Source organism: Chamaea fasciata, unplaced genomic scaffold (assembly GCF_029207755.1).
Source record: "Chamaea fasciata isolate MVZ Bird 193981 ecotype frontalis unplaced genomic scaffold, bChaFas1.0.hap1 SCAF_11, whole genome shotgun sequence".
Lineage (NCBI taxonomy): Eukaryota > Metazoa > Chordata > Aves > Passeriformes > Sylviidae > Chamaea > Chamaea fasciata.
In genome coordinates, this window is record NW_027094096.1 from 21,927,262 (window position 1) to 21,948,581 (window position 21,320).

A 21,320-nucleotide genomic window follows, 5' to 3' on the forward strand; every position below is an offset into this window, starting at 1 on the left:
ATATTTGATGGGAATTTCAGGTGTTTTAAGACTGACTTTCAGAAAATTGAGGAAGTATTTGAGCTCACCTGAGTGCTCCACACCAATGAGCTTCATAGCCAAGCTGGACAGAGACGCATTTCTTCAGCCATTCCTTGGCCCTGAGCTCTTGGCAAAGCTTCATAATCTCATTAGAGTCCTAAAAAAATAAGAATTTCTGCCCACAAAGTGACAACTGTAGAAAAAAAAAAGAGTCAGTACTCCAATTAATTGCTTTTTTTAACATATTAATGGTGTTGTCTTTACAAAGTGTGTGATTTTGGGCGTGCAGCTGGTTTGTGGCCTTGGTGAGCAAAGAAAACACTTGGATAATAGCAATTAAGTAAATCATTAATTTAAATTAATTTGCAGGATTGCTGAAAAAAAATTCAGGATTTTTAATTGAATGTAGATAGAGAATAAATGTGTTTGAAATGAAATAATTCACTTTTGCAGTGTATAATATCATTCTGTTGGTGTCTGAAAGCTGTTCACTTCAGGGACCTCTTTTAGGTTCTTACAAGAGACTAAAAAAAAAAAATTGCTTTGAACCATTTTTGTAGAATATCAACTTGTTTTTAGAGCAAGAAGCCAATGAGGAGATGTAGGGATGCCATAATATTAACCAGAGCCTATAAGTAGAATTTAGAGGAATTTTATTAGTTAATGAACGTTTAATGCCTTCAGAAATCATTCTAAAGCTTTTAAAATTTCTAATTTTTTGTTAGATTTTTTTTTTATCCAAGGTCTTTTTTTTTTTTTTGTGGCACCAAAAGTATCTCAGGCTTTACATGGTGCCTAATGGGTTTCAGTAATATTGCAGCATATGGGATCCAGGATTTTGATGCAAATCTCTCTGCTAATTATGTGCAGATGAATCTTTCAGGCCTGCTATTGATCTGCAGTCAAAGACAATTTTTCAGTTAGCTGAAGTTTTTATATCAATTCATATTTAGCAACTTTGCTGTAATTTAATTATCCACTGGTTTGGCTGTGCAAACCATATGTGGTCTTGGGGCTCGTTTGTTTTTTAGCAAGTCTTTTGGGAAATGTTATTTCTCAATATCGATGGGGAAATATTTAGTTGTAGTGCTTGACATGATCTGTCTCAGCCTCCTCTGTGTCCAGCTGCTCTCCGTGGGCTCTGCTCATCCCAGCATTCCCAGGAATTGGGTGTCCTGGAGCTTTGTCCTGACAAGTTTCTCTTGTACATCTTTGGACATTTGGATTTTCTAAAGTGAAAGTGGAGAGTGGTTTTATCCACTGGATGTAAATTCCAGTGGTGGATTTTACAGCCTGAATGCCCAGTTTTAAATTGCCCCATCTGTGCTGGCTGCTGGGCTCACATTGATGTTCTGGTGTTTGGGACTTCTCTAATTTCCACGTGGGAAGGGTGCTGGAATCACCTTGCTGAAAGGAACCTATGATTAGATTAGATTAAATTAATTACAATTCCCAGTGAGGGTGGGTAGGTCCAGGCTGCCCAGAGCAGCTGTGGCTGTCCCTGGATCCCTGGCAGTGTCCCAGGCCAGGCTGGACAGGGCTTGGGGCAGCCTGGGACAGTGGAAGGTGTCCCTGCCATGGCAGGGGTGGCACTGGCTGAGCTTTAGAGTCCCTTCCAACCCAAATAATTCCACCATTTTCTTCAAATGTTTCACTGGAAGTAAAACCAAACCCCTGCAGGTTTGCTGCTTTTCCCATCCATCCTCTCAGGAAAACCTGGAATGCCAGCACACGTGTCCAGCAGTCATCCAGCACCTTGTTCTGTGCCTGCACCAGCTCCTTGTAACTCCCGTATATTCATTTTTTCAGGGGCAGCGTTTAATATGGGTAATAACCCCCTTGTTTTAGTTATTGAAAGCCCATTTATCACAACTTTATTAAACACGGAGAACTAAGTGCGCCATTTTGGCCAAGTGCTTTCGCTCGCTCGTGTTCCCTTTGTTGCCCCAAATGAATGAAATTAGAACAAACAATCTCCGAGTCATTTGTAATCAAGCGCTGATTAATGGACTTTGGTTTCACAGCCATTATTCATTCAAGAACACCTGATATCTTTCCCATAAACAAATCGTGTTTGTCCAAATTAAGAAATTAAATGAAGCATTTGATGAGTTTATGATTGACCCTTCCAACTCGGAGCCCATTAGTCAACGTCGTTATCATGCAAAACCGCCTGACTAATGTGCTGGCTGAATGTGCTGTGTGGATTTATTATGATTTCTGATTAATGCCTGCTGCAAGCCCAAACCACGGGATTGTAATAATTCCTTGATTTTCATTTGAGCGGTCGCCGAAGATTTTCATCCGTGATGAAATGCGTTTGTGTCCCATTAGATTTAGAGATGATTACGAGGTGTCGGCCAAATAAATCTTAGCGTGGAGCAGAGGGTGCTTGGCAAGGGTTTTTTTCAGTTGTGGTGGGCTTTTTTTATAAGGCTGCTGCCTGCCTTTGACAGGGGTTTTTGGGTGGTTTAAGGGGGAGTTCTCATATTTGGGTTTTTGCAAACGTGGGGGGTCACAGAGGTTGATAGAAACAAGCAAGATCCTCGTGTTTTTATAAGTGAAACATTGCTCCTCATACCTAAGAGACTGATAAGAAAATTCTCTTTTATTTTCTTTTTGTTGTCTACACACCTTTATTCTATGAATATTTAATATCTGTATTTTCTAAAGTATTTTCTTGGAGGTGTTGAGTAACTTTAGTGATTTGGAAAGGATTTTATACAATGTTTGCTGCTGAAATAACGCTCTTGAAAAGCAGATGTCAAACTTGTGTAGCAGTAAGTTTTACCACTCCTCCGAATGTGAAGCAAGGCAAGTTCACGCTGAATTAAATCTGCATCAGAAGATTTGAGCCCCGTTGCCACAAGCCCATTAAAGAATCCACTGGAAAGGGCGGAAGAGTGTTGTTAGTAAACGGCAACAGTAATGGCAACTCGTGTCCTTTGCCAATCTCTTTCATCTTGATCACCCCAGTAAGGAAAAAAGAAGTGTTTCAAAACACAGCTTTATGTGAAAAATCAAATTAAGTGCCTTTCTAGCAGATCCTCCCTTTAATTCCAGTTCTGTTTCTCTTCTCTGTGGCTGCACTGTGATTTATTATTGAAGATTTCTGAGCTGCTTTGTTTAAGCCATCGTGTATCCCCTTATGTTCTTAAAACACCCAGTAAAACTATTTAATCACAGTAGTTTCTTAAAGCTTTTCAGCGTTTTGTGCTGCTGATCTTAAGCCTTTGGAGAGTTTTCTCTGAGAAATGTGAATGGTTTTGTAGTGATGGGGCTCTTTGAGCAAGAGGAGATTGTGGTTCCATTGGACAGGACTTGGAGCAACCTGGGACAGTGGGAGGTGTCCCTGCCCTGGAAGGGGATGGGACTGGATGGGCTTTAAGGTCCCTTCCAACCCAAACCAGTCTGGAATTCCATGAACTCTTCCACAACTTATTTCCTTTCCCCCTTTAGCTTTACTCCCCCTTCAGACCAGAAAATCCAGACACAAATCCGGTGCTGCTGCAAGTTTGGAACGTACAGGAGGCAAACCCAGAGCTGCAGAGACTGGGAATCCCAGAATGGTTGGGACTCCATCCTCTTCCATCTCATTCCATCCTCTTCCGTGGACCAGGGTGCTCCATGGACTCCTCCAGGGCTGGGGCAGCCTGTACCAGTCTAATTAGAAATAAATTATTTTCAATCAATCTCAATATGACCTTTTGGCCTCTACCATTCCCAGTATGGGAATGAAGTATGGGAAGTATGGACTGACTTTTAAAAGCTTCGTTTCCGACTTTTTCCCCAAGTTTTTTGTGCCCTTTCTCGGCGTGGCCATCCCCCGTTGGCACTGGCTCGGTGGCCCTTCCGCTGGCCGTTATTGACATTTGATTCCAAAGCTCAAATAAATGAACCTGATAAACCGGGCCGTGCTCCCCAGCAGATAAATGTCCCCACTGAGCTGGTGCAGGTGATTACGTGGGGCTGCCACCAAAGAAACCCTAAAGCGTCCTATCAGCAGGGCCTGAGCCTGGGAAGAGAGGCCCCAATTACGGAGCCCTCCCGTGACATTAATGGTGTCTTTATAACCTCTTTAACTTCTGCTGCCTCTGACAGAGCACCACAATCACGGCCATGGCTTTGCCCTTGGCAAGCAAAACCTCATTTGGAGAGGATAATAAGTATTTACTATTTAGATGGCCGGCAATAAAATTTCTCCGAATGAGATTTGACCGAGGAAACGCTAACTGATTCAATTACTTCCTTTAATGGACTGGGGAGCCCTGTAATAACAGTTTGTGGAAGCTCCAAGTCTCGTGTTTAGCTTTTTTTCTTTCCTTTCTGATTATTTTTTTTGGTGTGAAAATACAAAGTGATTCTTTTCCCAAGTAGGAATTATATCATGGGATCATTAAGGTTGGGAAATACCTAAAAACCTCCAAGATCTTCAAGCCCAGCCCTTAACCCAGCATTGCCACATTCACCAATTTCCCTGGAAAACTCAATCCAACTTTTCCCTGCATGTCCCACCGTATTTTTCTCATCTTAAAAAAAAAATCTCAGGTGTTGACAGTGTTACAGCAGCAAAGAGTGTTGGGAATCCCCAAATATCCTTACAGTGGATTCCTGTCATCTGGCCTTTGGGTGGAATGGGATGTCAGTTATGCCTTAAAAATAGATATTTCCTGTAAATCCATGGAGCATCCACTCCCTCTCAAACCATTGTAGAACACAATTGCTTTAATAGCTGGGTGAGGGCCAGCAGAAGGGATTTCCCAGGTGATGTGGAATATTTATGGAATTTGGGATAAAGTCCTTTTAAGGACGGGTGTGAGAAACAGCTACTGAAAGTTTTTGGGTTTCTTGTATTTCTAAGCAAAAAAAGCAGCTTGTGAAACTGATCTGCAGACCTTTATTTATTCTCTACTCTGTCCTAAAACCAGCTGTGTGTGACATGAGTAAAATCATCGTGATCCATGTTTTAAAGAGTGTTTCATTTTCTGTCTGGATCCAGGATGGATCTGCAGGAGAGCCAAGTAGCAATTTGGGAAACCCCTGAATGTGTGTCTGTACCAGACCACCAGTTCCATTATTTTCAATAATTTGGAGAATTTCATGTGTTTGCTGGGATAAAATTAATTGAAATGGAAGGAACCCATGTCATCTTATTTTATATTAAAATATTTCTGTACGTGCGTATCTCACAATTTACCAATTTCACTGATTTACCCCTTTTATCCCCTGGCATTGATGTGGATTTTTCTCTCCTTTTTTTTTTTTTTTTTGGAATTTGTAATAATTTCAGGAAATCCATGTTTGTGGCATTAGAGGGCACCAGGGACACCACCAAACTTGGTTAGTGCAGCTCTGGAAGAAGACACAGGATAATATTTCCTTCCCTTTTTAACCATCAGTCACTGTACTGATGCGCCAACAAATTCATAACTTCCTCTGTATTTGATTTTAAAAAAATAAAACCCGACCAACTTTTGCTTTCCCCCAGTTCAATAACTCCCTAGAAATGTGCTTTTATACAGTGTAGCTCATACAATCCTGCATGGGCTTATAAATTGAAATCCCACTTTTTTCGGACGTTCCCGCCTGGATGACTGATGGCTGTGTGTATTTGCCATAAAATTTTAATTATGACAGAGTTATGAATCACTGCTCTGGCTGGTTAAAGTGTTAAAAAATGACGGGTTTGTTGTTTATTAAACTTGGGGAGGGTGGAGGAAGGAAATGGAAAAGGCTCGGAGTTGTGTGGGCTGGATCCTGAGCTGGGGCTGTTTCCTCAGCAGCTGATTTTGGATGTGCCCATCCCTCCCTGGGCGCTGCTGCTGCTGCTGCCCAGAGTGACAAATGCCATTAATTTGATTGCTTTAAGCATCCTGTGGGTGTCCTGGGCAGGGGTTTATCACCATCCCATCCCTCGGGATCGGGGCTTTGGCTGTCGCCGCAGGAATAGCGGAGCAGCCCCGCTCCTTCCCTTTGTGAGCCTGGGGATAAACCCGAGCTGTGCACACAGAAACACCAAATATTGGAACAATATTAAGGGGCTAGAACCAGAGCTGTGCAGGACTTTCAGCGTAACATGGTTTTTATTAAAAGTGTCAGGTTTTGTTACCAATCTCAGCGTGCTTCAACACAAATTCCCTTAGAACATCACAGCGCTCGGTATTGCCCAATTTTTTCCCCCCCGAAGTTTAGGCAGCAAACGGGTGCAGCAGCACCTGATGTATTTGGCACGTGAGGGGTTGCTTCAAAGCACCCCACTTTGACTTTTTCTGCCTTAAAATCAGCTTTATTTGGCCTGGCTGGCAGGGCTGGGCTTCTCCACGCAGACAGAGGAACAGCTTGGAGCGGTCGCAGGGCTGGAATCCCGGGGGGAACGATCCAGGCTGGGCTTTTCAGGGATGTTGCTGCACAACAGGTTTGATGCCATTTGGGCATGAGCAGGGAGAACACCTGAGGGAATAGGGGATGAATGAGGGGAGCTGGGGCCTATTAGTGCTGCCCGCTCCTGCCACAGCCTGGGATGGGGCTAAATGAGTTTTAAAGGACAAAGCTGGGGGATTAGGAAGTCCTTTATGGTTTGGTCCGTGTGGAATTGGACTCTGGTAATAAGGAACGTCCCTGTTGCACTGTAAATGGAGGGAAGAAATTCCAAAATTTAAAAGACTTGTCATTTATATTATGATTTCAGGAGTAGCATCTCATTTTTCTTTCTCGTGGACGTGAAATGTTGTTTGACAGCATATTCTATTTACAACTCCTCGTATTTAAATGTTTTAGTCACCTGCTATGGAAAGAAACTTTTAACAACAACATAAATAATTCTTGGAGGTCGGCCTGGATGGCCTTGAAGGTCTTTTCCAACCTCAATGCTTCTCTTAGTTTATTTTTAGTAAATTAAGTTTAAAATCAAAACTCAGCTTGATTGTTCATTTCAACTTGCTTAATATTTTTGTTAGTCTCACTGAAAATGATGGACGTGTGTGTTCGTGGTATTTTTGTAATTGATCCAGCTGGTGGCAAAGTAGTGAATGTCGCCGTAACAAACAAAAATACCGAAATATAAAATACTAAGTGTTAAATACTGAAAAATAAAAATCAGTTTGCTGCCGCAAGGAGTCAATGGCACTTTTTAGGAAATCCAATATAAAGCTGGGATAGGATTAAAGCCATTAACCCCGCTTGCCTCGACTCCCTCCCTCCGAGCTGGGAATTTTCCATTCGAAAGGAGGGTTAGGGATCAATATGAAGATCTGTTGATAATGTTATATTAATTAGAGTAATCAAACCCAGGCTTGGAGCATGACAGCTGCCAGGGAGAGGCAGCAGAGCCGAGTTCCCCGTGCCGTCCATGGGCGCTGAGCTGGGACAATCCTCCTCCTCCTCCCATCGACTTTGCTTTGGGGGGGAACGGAGTCTCCCCACGGCTGCAGGTCAATGATTCCCTGCCAGCAGTGCTGTAATTAAAGCTGCAGCCCCTGTGCTGTGGGGCTGCCTGGGCATTGATCATCCCGGAGAATCCAGGGGATCGATGGGGGGGATGCGGGAGGAGCGCTTGGAGCGTGGCTCCGGGACACGGGTGGGATCTGGAGCTCGAGCTGACCCGTACCCAGCACAGCCCCTCAGCCTGCATTGCTTCCCTGCTCTGGCCAGGAGGGCTCAAGCCTGCCTGGCCTGGGTGATATCGATTGGGGGGTTCTTCAAAGGAGTGGAAATCCAGTATCGGCAGAAAATAGGGATTGAAGCGGTTAAATGGATTTTTTTGGAGGTGGTTGTTGTCCTGCTTGCAACGTTTGTACGAGTTGTAAAAACAACCTTTTCGTGTTAGCTTCCATCCTAACATTTTTTGGAAGTATCTGAAAAAAAAAGGGATGATTCTTTTAAAAGGAGTTCTTTTATAGAATCCCTGAATGGTTTGGGTTGGATGGGACCTTAGAGACCATCCAGTTCCGCCCCCTGCCACCTTCTGGTGCATGGCCCATCCCTGGAAGTGTCCTAGGCCAGGTTGGACATGCCTTGGATCGCCCTGGGACCGTGGAAGGTGTTCCTGCCCACGGCACTGGATGGGATTTAAGATCCCTCTCAACCCAAACCACTCCGTGGTTCTACGCTTGGGCAACTGAGCAATGCAATTAAAAGTGTCGTTAACACAATCATCTTCATTAAAAAGCACAAATACCCAGACAAGTTCAGAACCACGTTCTTTCTGATGGATGAAGGATGATGAGCCTCAACTGGTGCTTTGCTGCCGGTCCCGCACGGTTCTGTGCATTCCCTTTCCTCGTGGCTAAAAGCAATAAACACCCAGTGAGGTTTTATTAGTTCAAATCATTTCCGTTTTCCAAGAACGAGAGAAATGCCCTGTTGAAGTACTTGGCAGAGCTCTCCCATCCGAAGTTAAAGCTGGCTGGAAATGAAACCTAATTGGGGAAAGTTTCTGGAAGTTCTGGTGATGAATAAAGCCGCTTATTTATTACTTTGCTACAGCTTTATACAAATATATGGACGCACACGTGTCTGAGGGGAAATGATGCTGTCCAGACTTACGAGAGCCAGTTGGAATCTCTCAAGGCTGCAGATGAGCCATGGAAATGCATGTGTATATTATCAGCTCCGTGCCCTTGGCGGTGACTTCCTCGCTGGTGACAAATCTTCCTTCACTCCTCTCCTGGAAACCGGCGCTTTGGTGGTTTTCTCCCTTGGATTTGTCTGTTTTCCCCACTTGCTCTAATGGGCTCTACTCGAACTTTTAAAAAAACAAGCGTTTATTTAAGGAATACATTAAGGAACGCAGCGCTTCAGAAAAAAAATGTTTGATACCCCAAATTCCTTCCTGAATTATTTAAGTGCTGTTGCAGCAAACTGTTTACTCAGGGATGTGTAGTAGGGGTGTAGTTTTCTTTTAATGCAGTTATTGAATTCCAACCCACAGAGCCTCTGGCGGGGTTCCAGGAGCGCTCTGCTGCGCCGAGCGAAGATAAATTGTTTGTTTTCAGCAGCGTTTCTTCATCTTCATCACTTAATCTGCAATGAAATTTTACAGCCAGCCACTGAATATTTAAGCAATATATTTACCTCTTTTATCCTGGGGGAGTATTTAATGAGGCTGAGTACAGTAAATGATTAGAGGAGTTAAGGGTACAAGCTGGGAACGTGGAGTTTCCCATCCTTTTTTTTTCCTTTTTTTTCCGCCGGGATGAGCTCCCAAGGCTGCCGGGCTGTAATCGAGTGTGTGCTGGCATCGGCTGTAAGTCTTGCCCACAAATCTTTCCTGGACACACACTCCCCCTTTTGGTGCCAAATGTCAGGTTCTTTTGGCTGCCTGTCTCATGATTCCGCAGTTTCGGCACGGTAAATCCCGGGAGTTCGCTGCTTTTCCTCCTCCAAGTTTTCTCCCCAAAGTTTTCCCCCCTCCAAGTTTTCCCACCCCCAAGTTTTCTCCCCGAAGTTTTCCCCCCTCCAAGTTTTCCATCCCGGGGTTTTCTCCCTCCAAGTTTTCCCCTCGAAGTTTTCCCCCTCCCAGTTTTTCCCCCTCCAAGTTTTCGCCCCTCCAAGTTTTCCATCCCGAAGTTTTCCCCCCCTCCAAGTTTTCCACCTCGTCCTTTCCTGGTTTTCCCAGTGCCCCAAAGTTCAGTATTTTTGTGAGTTAACACTCCTTGGTGCTAATTTTCTTTAACTGTGTCTCAGTGTTTATGGACTTACAGGTTTTGAAAAAAGCTTCCAAAAGTACTTTTTGATCTTTTTTGTCTTTTGTTGCTTCGCAAAGGTTTTTTATTAAAAAACGGACAAAGTGGGAAAGGATCATACACAGGGTGAACAAATTTCCTTCATTCTTCAAAAAAAAACCCCTCTAAAATATTTCCCTGCACCACTATTTGAATATTAATTGTGCTCCATTCTTGATTGAGGTTGCTCAAACAGGAGCCACTTTACACAGCTTTATTCCTTCTGTTTTCACTCCTGATGTTTTTATTGGGCTGGAAAACAGGAGCTGGGAATTCCCGGAGCCCTCCCGAGGTGCTGGGAGCCGCTTTGGCTTCTCTCGGAGTTGTTCCCTGTAATCAGCTGTGCGTGCTCCCTGCTTTATTGCTTCCTCCCCACAGCCACGTGAGTTTTGTCATCTGCTTGATTTTTTCACTTAACACAGCCGTTCCTGACGTCGGGAAATTGGCAGATGAAAGGGAGGGCTCCTTTGGAATCGAAGTTTTGGGAGTGAATTTTTCAAGTTTGCTGACAAGCTGTCAGGCTGCATTCTGCCCTTAACACCAGAAAGAAAAGCTGACTGTCACTGCCAATCTACAGCCTGCAATGACAATTGTGTTTGAGGCACGGTCCCATTTTTTCTCCCCCCCACCACAGGAATCATTTAAATCATTTGTCTCAGTGGTTATATTTTAAGCGAGGATGCGTTTTTTGAATTAAAATGATTTATTTGTGGAATTAAGTGGAGGAGCTGGTACGTTTTCATGTGAGGGGATGTGGGTAGTGCAAGATCAAGGTGATTTCAGGGGCTGGCTGATCCCATGAGGATTGAGTGTTTCCTGGGAAGGGACACGGTCCCTGTAGCTGGAAGGTTTGGTTGAAGCTCTTCTCCCAACGTGGTGCAGAGCCAAGGTCGTGGTTTGGGCTGAGATCCTCGCGGGAAAGGGAGCACTGAAGTCACTGAGGAGGAAAAAACCAGCCTAAATTTATCCTTCAGAATTTGTGTGGTGGTTTGGAAAGGATTTATTCCATGGAGACTGCAGGCCCTGGGCAGGGGCACCTCCCAAAGCCCATCCCACCTGGCTTCCTTCTGTCACCTGCTCACCAGGTCCATGACCATTGTCCTCTCCTTTCTCCACCCGTGGTGTGCCAGGGGAAAAGAAACAACTCTGCAGCAAATACTGGCTGGAGAACAATTTAAATAAATTTAATCAAATTGGAGTGTTTCATAGGGATTGCTTCTTGGTTTTCCAGTTGAGCTGGGAATTATTCCTGGAAGGACGTAGCAATAAGAGCATTCTTTACTCAATCAATTTTTATATTTTTTAAAATAATTAATTTTAATTTTTTTTTCTCCTAGATGTTGCTGCTTCTTTTGTCTCAGTAATTTAGGGGAAAGTTTGACTCCAGGCCATCCTATTACTTTCCCTAGCTCTTTGTTCCTTGAGGAAGAGGAAGCTCTTCCTTTCTCATCAGCTGGAGGAAATGGCCTCAAGTTGCACTGGGGGAAGTCTGGATTAGATTGGAGGAAATAATTCTTCCTGCAAAAGCTGGTCAGGTTTGGAACGAGCTGCCCAGGGAGGTGGTGGAGTCTCCATCCCTGGAAGTGTTCAGAAAACACGTGGATGTGGCACTTGGGGACAGGGTTAGTGAGGACCTGGCAGTGCTGGATCAACAGCTGGACTCGATGGTCTTAGAGGGCTTCTCCAACCTTCATGATTCCATGATTCCCACTCCTCTCCTCCTAAAGAAACTCGCCTGGGAGGTGCCATTTAAACAATTCCGTTGGAATCACGGAATTATTCCGGCAACCGATCTCCTCCTGAAGACTAAATATCCAGGGAGACAAGAATCGCATCCAGCTCCACATTTCCCTGAGCTGGGCTGCAGATCCAAGGTGAAACATTTAGTTAGGAGATGTTGAGGTGGATAATGTGCAGCCTTTCCTAGATGGAAACAAATCCCTGGAATATTTAACAGCAGAAGCCAGTTAATCCTTGGTGTTAAACCCTGTTTAGGTTGGATTTTTCCTCCATCGTGTGTTTGTGGGGGGGAGAAGCTGTGGGAGAAAGAAAGAAAGAAAGAAATTAGGGATGCACTAAATAATGGATGAATGTACCTAGCCAAGATCTGCTGATTAAGTCTTCTTTCGGATTATTGTTATAAATAGGGAGTGCCAGATCCTCAGCTGGAGTAAATGGCCTTGGCTCAAGTCAGTGGAATTGGGCCAGCTTGAATTCACTGAGGATCTGGCCCTTAATTCTGGAAAAGGAGGATATTTGGGGAGGAGGAGAATGATGGGGGCCTGTGAGAAGTTTGGTGATGAGAGCACTGTTTGCCTGCTAAAATCAGGGCAAAAAAATGTGAATGATTATTCTTTTGAATTTCGTAATGAGATTCAAGGAACTACTCGATGTGATTTCGTTCGACGGAAATGGCTTTTCCTCCAAGTAGCCGCATCTTAACCACGTAGGAAGGGAATAGGCATGGAAAATGTGGTGGTTTATTTAATTTTGTGCGTGATTGTCTCTTGCACCAGCATTTCTGCCACTCCTACCTAAAAAAAATGCCTCAATGGCCATCACATGATCATCAGAAGGAAATAGGAATAAAGAGAGTTGATTGTGGAAATCTGTTTCCCACTCTGCTCTTCCACCAGGAGCAAGGTGGGCTGTAATTTCAGATGGCAGCCGTTTCAAATCCAACCTGGGGTCTCGTTTGGCTGCATTTTAGAAAGGTATCAACAAATCAGATCGCAAAGCTGCTGATTTGGTAATTGCTTAAAAAAACCCAACCAAAAATCAATTTCTGCAGCAGAGGAAATGCACATTGTTCAACAGTACCTAAAAATACAACGTTTGACCCTCTAGAGTGGACTCAAAAAAATTTCCAGTTCTGAGATAACAATTTTAAAGCGGAATATCTTGGAAGGACTAAAAATAACAACACAAACCTGGCTTTTTTAATATTCCTAATTCTTCTGACCACAGAACTAATTTCTCAGTCAGAGAGGAGGGCACAGCTTTTTCATCATTCTCCAGTACCACAAAATCCAGCGTTTGACCATTTGGAGTGGCCACATTTATGCTTAAAAACCCCCCGAACCCACCTTTTTTTAAGGCCTTAAAATAACACCACGGACCAAGTTTGTTATATTCCTAATTGTTCTGACCACAGAATTAATTTGCCAGCCAAAGGGAGGAGGGGGGGGCATGGCTTTTTCATCACTCCCAGCCTCGGAATATTCAGCGTGTCACAGATGTTCATGAATAATGTCCATTTAGAAGCGTTGGCAGCGAGCTGGCGAGATGAATGAAATGTTGGGGGGATCTGACAGGCAGCACGCTGCTTTGTGATCATTCCAAAGTTCTAATAATCTCCCTCACCTTCCCTGCCTGCCTCTAATGAAAGAGAATAGGTGATTGCACCTCGGGCTATGTTCTGCGCCTAATGACTCCTCCAAAGGCGGATTTATGGAGAAAAAATTAACTTTGAATGAGGATTGAATTGGCCCTGACAGCCTGATAGACTGTGACACAGATTCTGTGGCAAAACAGACGTAGGCCTAATTGATTATCAATATTTTAAGCAAAGTGATGAAAATAAGCATTAAGTGATGAGAAAGGCAGTCTTAATACAGGAGGCAGTCACCGGGATCCGGCGAGTCTTTGGGGAGGTCGGCCCCGCTCGCCGGAACGGGATTTCAGCTGTCAGTTCTTCCCTTTCCCTGCCCGGCACCCCGTGTCCCTCTCCAGCCTCTTCCCCTCCCGGGTTTCTGCCCAGCATGTTAATATTCCAGCCAGGGATGAGCTCTTCCCTCTCTCCAGAGGAGTTGGTTTCGTGTTTAACCCGTTTGGAGTCAGGAGTCGCTCAGGTTGTTTAGCGGGATTTGGGATGTTCCCTCTTTCCTGCTGGGCTTTCTCCCAGCCCTGGGCTGCTTCTGGCCAGTAGCTAATCCACAAACCTCTTCCTGAACATGGTAACAGTGAAAGGAACTGGGGGGAGATTGCCTGGTTGGCGGGAAAGGGTTTATCTTAATCGTTATCTTGGTTGTAGCCAATATAAACAAATATTTTGGTTACGTCAAAGAGCTGCAAATATCCTGGTTAATGAGACAACGTTTGGGTTTTGTCTGTGCTTTTTTCATTAGAGTTGCACGACTGGATGTATCTTCTACCAAAAGTGCATCATCTTGGTTTTACCCAGTATAAACAAATATTTTGGTTATACCAAATAATTACAAATATCTTGGTTATGCCAAATAATTAAAAATATCTGGGTTATGCCTTAGGATAAGACAATGTTTGGGTTGCACATGACTGGTTGCACATGACTGGATATATCTTCTACCAAAAATACATTTAACATTTTATATTATAATAATTTATAATTATTATGATTATATTAATTATTTATATTAATATGATAACTATAATTAATGTATAGTGGCTATTTTAATAATTAAAATACATTATTACCATTTAATGAAATACATGTAATATTTGGGAAAACCCTCATGGCTGTGAGCCAGGCACTCGTTAGCTGTGCCATAACGGGACATTTATCCCAAAATAAGAAATATTTTCTGAAATGACTGAGGGAAGGGAACTGAGCAGGAATGCTGCTGAAGAGGTGAGAAATCGCATTCCTGCACCAGGTGGGATAACATCTCCCTCCCAAACACCGGGCGTGTTCCCCCGGGAATTCAGAGAAGCTTAAAATAACCAGATTTGGGTTGATGGGGAATTTTTAGGTGTGACTGGCAGAGGCGGGGAGGAGGCAGTGAGCTCCTCCCTCACCCTCATGCTCAGGCCTCTCCAATATCCATAATTAGAGCCTGGTGTAATTAAATTTCGGGGCAGGAAGAGCAGAACTTCCCATGTTTGGGAATTAGGGAGGACAGGGCTGGCGGGAGCTCTGGTGGCACTGAGAGGTCCATGGCCGTGGACGTGATGGACTGAGCAAGTGACCACCCCAAACACGGATTTGTGGAATCACAGAATTCTGTGGATTTTTAGGATCGTGGATTAATAGAATCATACACTCATTTAGGCTGGAAAAGCCCTCCAAGACCTCCAGGAATGTTGGTGGTGTCTCTGGATTTCTGATCCAAACTGGAGGATTTTCCTTTAAATTTTGGGCGAGATGTTACTAAAGGCAAGAATACAGAGAAGCAGCTGAAATCTGGGGTGCTAAAAATGGGTGTGGTGGTGTCGCTTTTCCTCTGGAACGCAGAATTCCTGGACGCTGCTCTTGGTGTTCCCGTTTTTAACCTGTCAGAGGAATTCTCTGAGCAAGTGGTTGTTTGGGGTTTGTGCTGGAATTTGTCGGGTGGATGACACATAATTTTACACGTCAGCCGATGAATATTCAGCAGAGAGGATTTCCACAAGCCTTGATAAATTTAATATACCAGAGCAAAATAGCATGTAAATTAAACAGGGCCTTGTAAATTAATAATGGGTTGCACTTGTATTTTTACATGTGAGCTGACTGAATATTTTATAAGTGCAAAAATGTTTGTGTTTAAAAAAAGAAAGGTGAAGTCTTTCTGATGAGCACTGCGGATGGGTTGGCTGCATTTTAAATGGGATGTCCATGTGTGTTTTTACAGTTTCTGGGCTTTCTTTTCCTCAAACACGTCTTGTATTTTCAACTTTGAGCAGTTGGAAAGTTCACAATTATGCTGAATTAATTTATTTTTCTCAGACCTCTTGTGGTTTGCAGTTGTGGGTGTTCTGACACTCCTGTCTTTTTGATTTTGACAGGAAAATGAAATCCTTTTAGTGAAGGGCTGAGTGTTTTCCATGCACCTTCCCTGCTTCTGCTGTGCACTGGGAGAGGGCTCTGCTGCAGGGGCTCCTCCACGCTCTCCAAAATGCCTTTTCCATCCCCAAAACATCCCCTGCCCTTCTTCTACCTTGGAATAATTCACCTGGTTTTCCTGGTTTCTCTTAATTAGCAGCTTTGTTTGGAATAATTTCACCTTGGCACAGTGAGAGGCTGGTCAGGATGAAAGCATCACCCATCCAGCAGGGAGTGACTCTGCTTCCCAAACCTCGAGCACTTCCACCACCGCAGGGGTTCCAGGGAATTGTGGAATTGTTCAGGTTGGAAAAGCCCTCTCAGACCATCGCATCCAACCCTTGAGTTGTCAAGATGTTTTCATGTTGTTTAATTGCAGCTTGGTTTGAGAAAAGCCAATCGCTCGGTGTTTTTGATGACGCTTAGGCATTGAAAAACAAATATATTCACTGAAGAATAATAATAATAACAACAGCAGTGTGGAGGAGGAGAAGAAGAGGGAGGAGAAGAGGAAGGAGAAAGAGGAGAAGGAAAGAAGAGGAAGGAGAAGAAAAGGAGAAAGAAGAAAAGGAAGAAGAAGAAAAGCAGAAGGAGGAGAAGAAAAGAAGAGGAAGAAGAAGAAAAAGAGGAGGAGAGGAAGAGGAAGAAGAAGAAAAGCAGAAGGAGGAGAAGAAAAGAAGAGGAAGGAGAAGAAAAGGAGAAGGAGGAAAAGAAGAGGAAGTAGAAAAAGAGGAGAAGAACAGGAAGGAGAAGGGGAAGAGGAAGGGGAAGGAGGAGAGGAAGAGGAAGAAGGACGGACACAATCCCGTGCCATGTTCTCCAGGATACTCTGCTGGAGCAGGGAGCTTGAACCACTTGACCCGCTGTGGTTCCTCGCAGCCTGGCCCATTCTGGGGCTGAGTGCAGAAATGACAGGAAGTGTGAGATGTTTGAAGAGGATCCTTGGTGTTAAATCCTGGAAGCAGCTCCGAGGTTCAGAGCCTGTGCTGGTCATGGTGAGCTGTGAGCTCAGGACCAACTGCTCTGGAGATTCATGGGCTAAGTTCAATTGCTGTTAATAAGCAATTTTGTGTGGAGAATTGTCCTCGTGACACTTCCTAAATTGCCCCATTGTCCCTCTAATTACCCAGGACTTGAAAGGCCAAGCTCTGCCTCGGCAGCGGTTTTAACTTGACTCACAAGGGCTGGGAATCAGCGGTTTAAAGTTAACAAAGACAAGCTAAAAATTTATTCATTGACCGGCCCCATCTTCCCTGTGTGTTTTAATATCTTTTTTTTTTTTTTGCCACTGAGATACCCAATGAATTGTTCCTGTGCAGCAACAAATCGGGCAGGAAGAACAAAGTAGCTCAGTGGAATAGATAAATCAAATTTCGGCCTGGTAGTTTATTGAATCTAAATTGTGCCCAGTTGGCCCACGAGCTATATGAGCAATCCATCTTGTGCTGATAATGGAGGGGCTTGAAATCCACCTGATGTTTGCATTATTAAATTCCAGCCTAATGAGCTCTGCTAATACATATTGAAGACAGTTGTAAGGAGCAGAATGGGAATGGGGAGCGGGATAATTTGAAAGAAACATAAGCTGAGCATTTTACATGACTCAAGGGGTATATCTACAATTACACATATCACCAAAATTGAATTTAAATGGAATTTCTATTATCCCTGTCCTTTTTACCAAGGAGAATAAAGTGTAAATGAAGTAAAAGTCTTTAGAGTTACTCGTGGGTTGGTTTTATTATGGGGTTTAATAGATTCTTGTAATGATCTTCGGCGGCAGAAAAGTTTTAATGTTTCATGGCTTTAAATGTTGTCTAAATATGTATAAAAGGGTGGAGATGGAAGCAGCTGTCTGGGCAGTGATGGGATCACTTTGTAACACCCTGTCCAGGTTGTGAATTTTAAGGTGGAGCTGGTGGCTCCAAAAAGGAACGACCCCTTCACTCCCCTCCTGAGCTGAACTTGGTGTTCATCAATTATTCCTTAACTCAGGTGGTGCTGGGATTAAATATTTGCAAATCTTTATTCAGTTTATAGTGATTTTCCTCCCTGAGAAAGGCCTGGTTTAAATGCTGGATTCCTGGTCCTCGTTGGTTCTTTTCTTTCTGGCCTGGTGATACTTTTGAAAACTTAATATTTCATCAAGCATAATGTTATTAGAGACTTATTCTCACTTAGTTCACTCATCAGGCAGTGAGATGGCAATAAAAGAGAATGGCTCCTTTGAGACATTAATGCTTTGGAATAAATGATGTGCTAGAACAGAAATTTAATTAATTTACAGAGTATATTGATAGTCCCTTGTTACTGTGCTGTATATTTTTAATCTTCTTTAACATCTGTAGGAAAGTGTTTGAAAACCCCTGCAGTTGAGCAACTGGTAGATAATTAAGTAATAAGGGAAGAGGTTTCTAGAGGGAAAAAAGATTCTTTTTAAAGGAGATTGTTGTAACATGGATTAAGCACTGCTGCTGTGATTTGGAGTGAAGAGAAAATTGTGTACTACCTAATAAAGTCCCGAGGAAGAGCCGCCTGACTCCCACTCTGAACACAGTCTGCAGCCCTGGAAATATTGTTTTGTTTCTGTTTTATCCTCAAAATGGGTCTGATGGATTACTCACTATGGCAGCAAATCTGCCACTTTATGAGTGCACCACCTTTGGGTCGCTGCAGTTCGGTCTGGGGGCAACCAGGGTGGGGAGATTGGGGTTTGAAGGAAGAAAACCTCTTAAAAGTCTCTTAAGAGCTTCACTTACCACCAAATGGATGTGTGGATTTGTATTGAATTAATATTGCCTCTAATCCTGACCTGATGTTACCCTTCGTAATTCCATTTATTCCATTCCTTAACCGTGGGAATGACTTTAAATAAAATAAAATGAAGAACTGAGTTCTGGTCTGTCACGCACGTGGATTTCGTTGTGGGGCCTGCAGAAAGGGAACATGAAATTGGGTTTAAAGCCCAGGAAATATTCTTTGGCAGGAGGATGTTGATGACCCATCCCTGGCAGTGCCCAAGGCCAGGCTGGGATAACCTGGGGCAGTGGGAGGTGTCCCTGCCATGGCAGCGGTGGCACTGGATGGGCTTTAAGGTCCTTCCTAACCAAACCTTTCCATCATTCCGTGATCTGGTGGGATCAACTGAACTAATTCCAGCTCTTGTTTTCTTCTTTTTTAGCTAAAGCAGACGAAGCGTTGAAAGCCAAGGAGAGAAGTGAAGAAGAAGCCAAGAGACGAAAGGAAGAAGGTGAGGGATGTTCTTTTGTTTCATAACAAACCAAAGCCCAGGGAGTCAGAAATGATTATTTTGAGGTGTCCGAGCTCCAGTGGGGCTGTTGGAGTTTCCTCCCAGGGCTGATGATGGAATTTGGTGCCCTGAGCCGCTGCTTTGCAGTCCAGCAGGTGAAATAATTAAACCAAATGGATTGAAATCTCAGGGAGTGATGGGAAGAGGCGTTTCCAGCATCCTGAGGGAGCCAATCCAGACAATCCCAGGAGCCTCAAATCCTCCACTGGAGCTGGATGGGCTTTAGATCTCTTCCAACCCCAACCATGCTGGAATTTCCAGGGAAATGGGGAGGAAAACTTCTCTACAATTGATTAATAAGCCATGAAAACTGTCCTGGGCTGGCTTTGAAGGGTTGTGAGGATGTCACAGTGTTCAAAAATGAAGGGTTTTTTTTTTTTCCTGAATAATTTCAAATTCATCCTTTTGCTGAGCAGTTGGCTCCCAGTTAGGAATGAAAGAGTTCATTCTCACTGGAAAACACAAAGTGAAATTAAATTGTGGACGAGGCATTGAAGCATTCCCAGACATGCAGGGGAATTGCACGCTGGAAAGTTCAAGGTTTTGGTTGAGTTTATGTCCCATGTGGATTCAAAATTCCAGATTTAGGTAAGTTTACGTCCCAAATGTATTTGCAAGCAGGACATTTATCCAGTGCTTAGAGTATGTTCCCTTCCCTGTCCCAGCCACGGTGGGCTCCAGTGGCATCTTTTGCTTGGAAAAAGAGCATTTTGCATTTTTTCTTGGTTCTTCCTTACTCGCACAACATCTCTGGGTGGTTTTTAGCCCTCTTTGATCTCTCCTGGTTTGGTAAAAACCTGTCAGACCATCAATTCCAACCTGTGACTGATCCCCACCAGAGCACTGTCCAGTCATTGAAATAAAATAAGATAAAGCAGAATTACATTAAATCAAATCTTTAAAAAAAAAATTCCGAATTACGATTTTAAAAGAATTTTTATTTCTCTAATATTGCCTATTTGATTTCCCTAACTAGAACCCTCCAAAAGGAAATTCCAGCCTGTTTTAGACAGCCCGTGACTCCTTTACCCCAGGAGCTGCAATAAAAATAATTCCACGAATAAACCAATCCTTCCTCCAGCTCATAAAAACTGGTTATTGCCCACCCCATAGCCAGGGTGTCTTTGACATTCCTTTTATTGTCATTTTATTGCCAAATCAGCTGTGAGATTAGACGTCGGATGTTCCGTGTAATCTGCTCGGAAATCAAATTATTTGACCCCCGAGCCCAGCTCTGCCCCTTCCCGCTGGTTTCCTGTTCAATATGCAGCATTTCCCCAGCATGAATAAAAAATTGAGGACAAATTAGAATCTACAGACAGCTGACCCCAGCTCCAGATTAGAGGCTGGGGGCTTGTGCTGGTTTAAATGTTTTAATTACCACAGTCCCTCCAGCCCGGTGAAGGACACACAGCAAAATGCTGATTTTTTTTTTTCTTTTTCTTTTTTAAAGTGACTAAAAAGCAAAGCAAGAAAGAAAAAGGCTCCCACCAGCCCCCCGCCCGCCTCATTTGAATTTTTCAGTTTGATTACATTTGCACTTCCATTGGAGCTATGCTAATTTGCTGCATGAAATTAGGTTTATTAGCAAAAACTGCTACTTTTCCAGGAGTGTTTTCGGTGCTTGGATTTTCACAGTTTGGGGTTTTTTTGTTTCCTTGCTTCGGGACTGCCTGAAAAGTGACCAAATCCAGAGGGGATTTTGCCACCAAAAACTGGGTTTTACTCCTGACAAAATTCCAAATAGGTGAAGTGGCCAAGAGGAAAGTTGAAAAAAAAAAAGGAATATGTTGGATGATATTAGGGAGAGGTTTTGGGCTCGTTTCTCTTAATCTACCATGAATAATAATAATTTTAAGTGTTGAGTTTAAAAGACATCATGGCAGGGCCACGTGTGGGGAAGGAGGAGCTGGGGACGCATCCAAAAACCAGGAAAAGAACTCGTTCCAGAACAGAAAATAGGAAATTTTTTGGCAATCAGTCATTCTATAGGTGGATGGCTGGGAGGGTGGTGCTGGCTGGGGCCATTCCTTCACCCTGGAATTTGCATTTCCCGGTGCCTTTATCCTGGGATTTGCGTTTCCCGTGCCTGGCGCGTGCCGGGCCCGGCGCTGAATTGATTCATTCTGCCCCTCCCCTGGTAAAGCAACTGCAACATTTTGATAGACTCTGGGGAAATAAATTTGGCAGAAAATCAGCCACGAGTAGATTTAATTACGGCTCCGAGACCTTCTCCCTTTTTCTGCCTTAGCGATCCCGAAAGTCCGCGCCTTTCCCAGGAAGCGGCGCCGAGCTCCGCGTCCCAATTTGTCCCTCCACGCCGTGATAAGCCAAGCAATTACTGCTTTATTGATTTTTCATCAGGGCAAATTTCAGCTTGATTTTTTTTTTTTCTTTTTTCCCCCCCCCCCTCCTTTGCAAAGGCTGGGGTGATTAAGTGTTTCCCGTCGGTTTAGTCCCGGAGAGCTCCGTGGCAGAATCCAAT

The 21,320-nt window shown here is 43.7% G+C and overlaps 1 protein-coding gene across 1 annotated transcript in view; it reads left to right on the forward strand.

Moving 5' to 3' along the window:
* The window catches only part of RSRC1 (arginine and serine rich coiled-coil 1), a 98,209-nt gene that overhangs the window by 64,060 nt on the left and 12,829 nt on the right, over nucleotides 1–21,320 (forward strand). Inside the window, exon 7 of the mRNA XM_066193656.1 lies at nucleotides 18,707–18,775. Within this exon, the coding sequence (XP_066049753.1) occupies nucleotides 18,707–18,775 (69 nt within the window). The remainder of the gene's footprint in view (nucleotides 1–18,706; nucleotides 18,776–21,320) is intronic.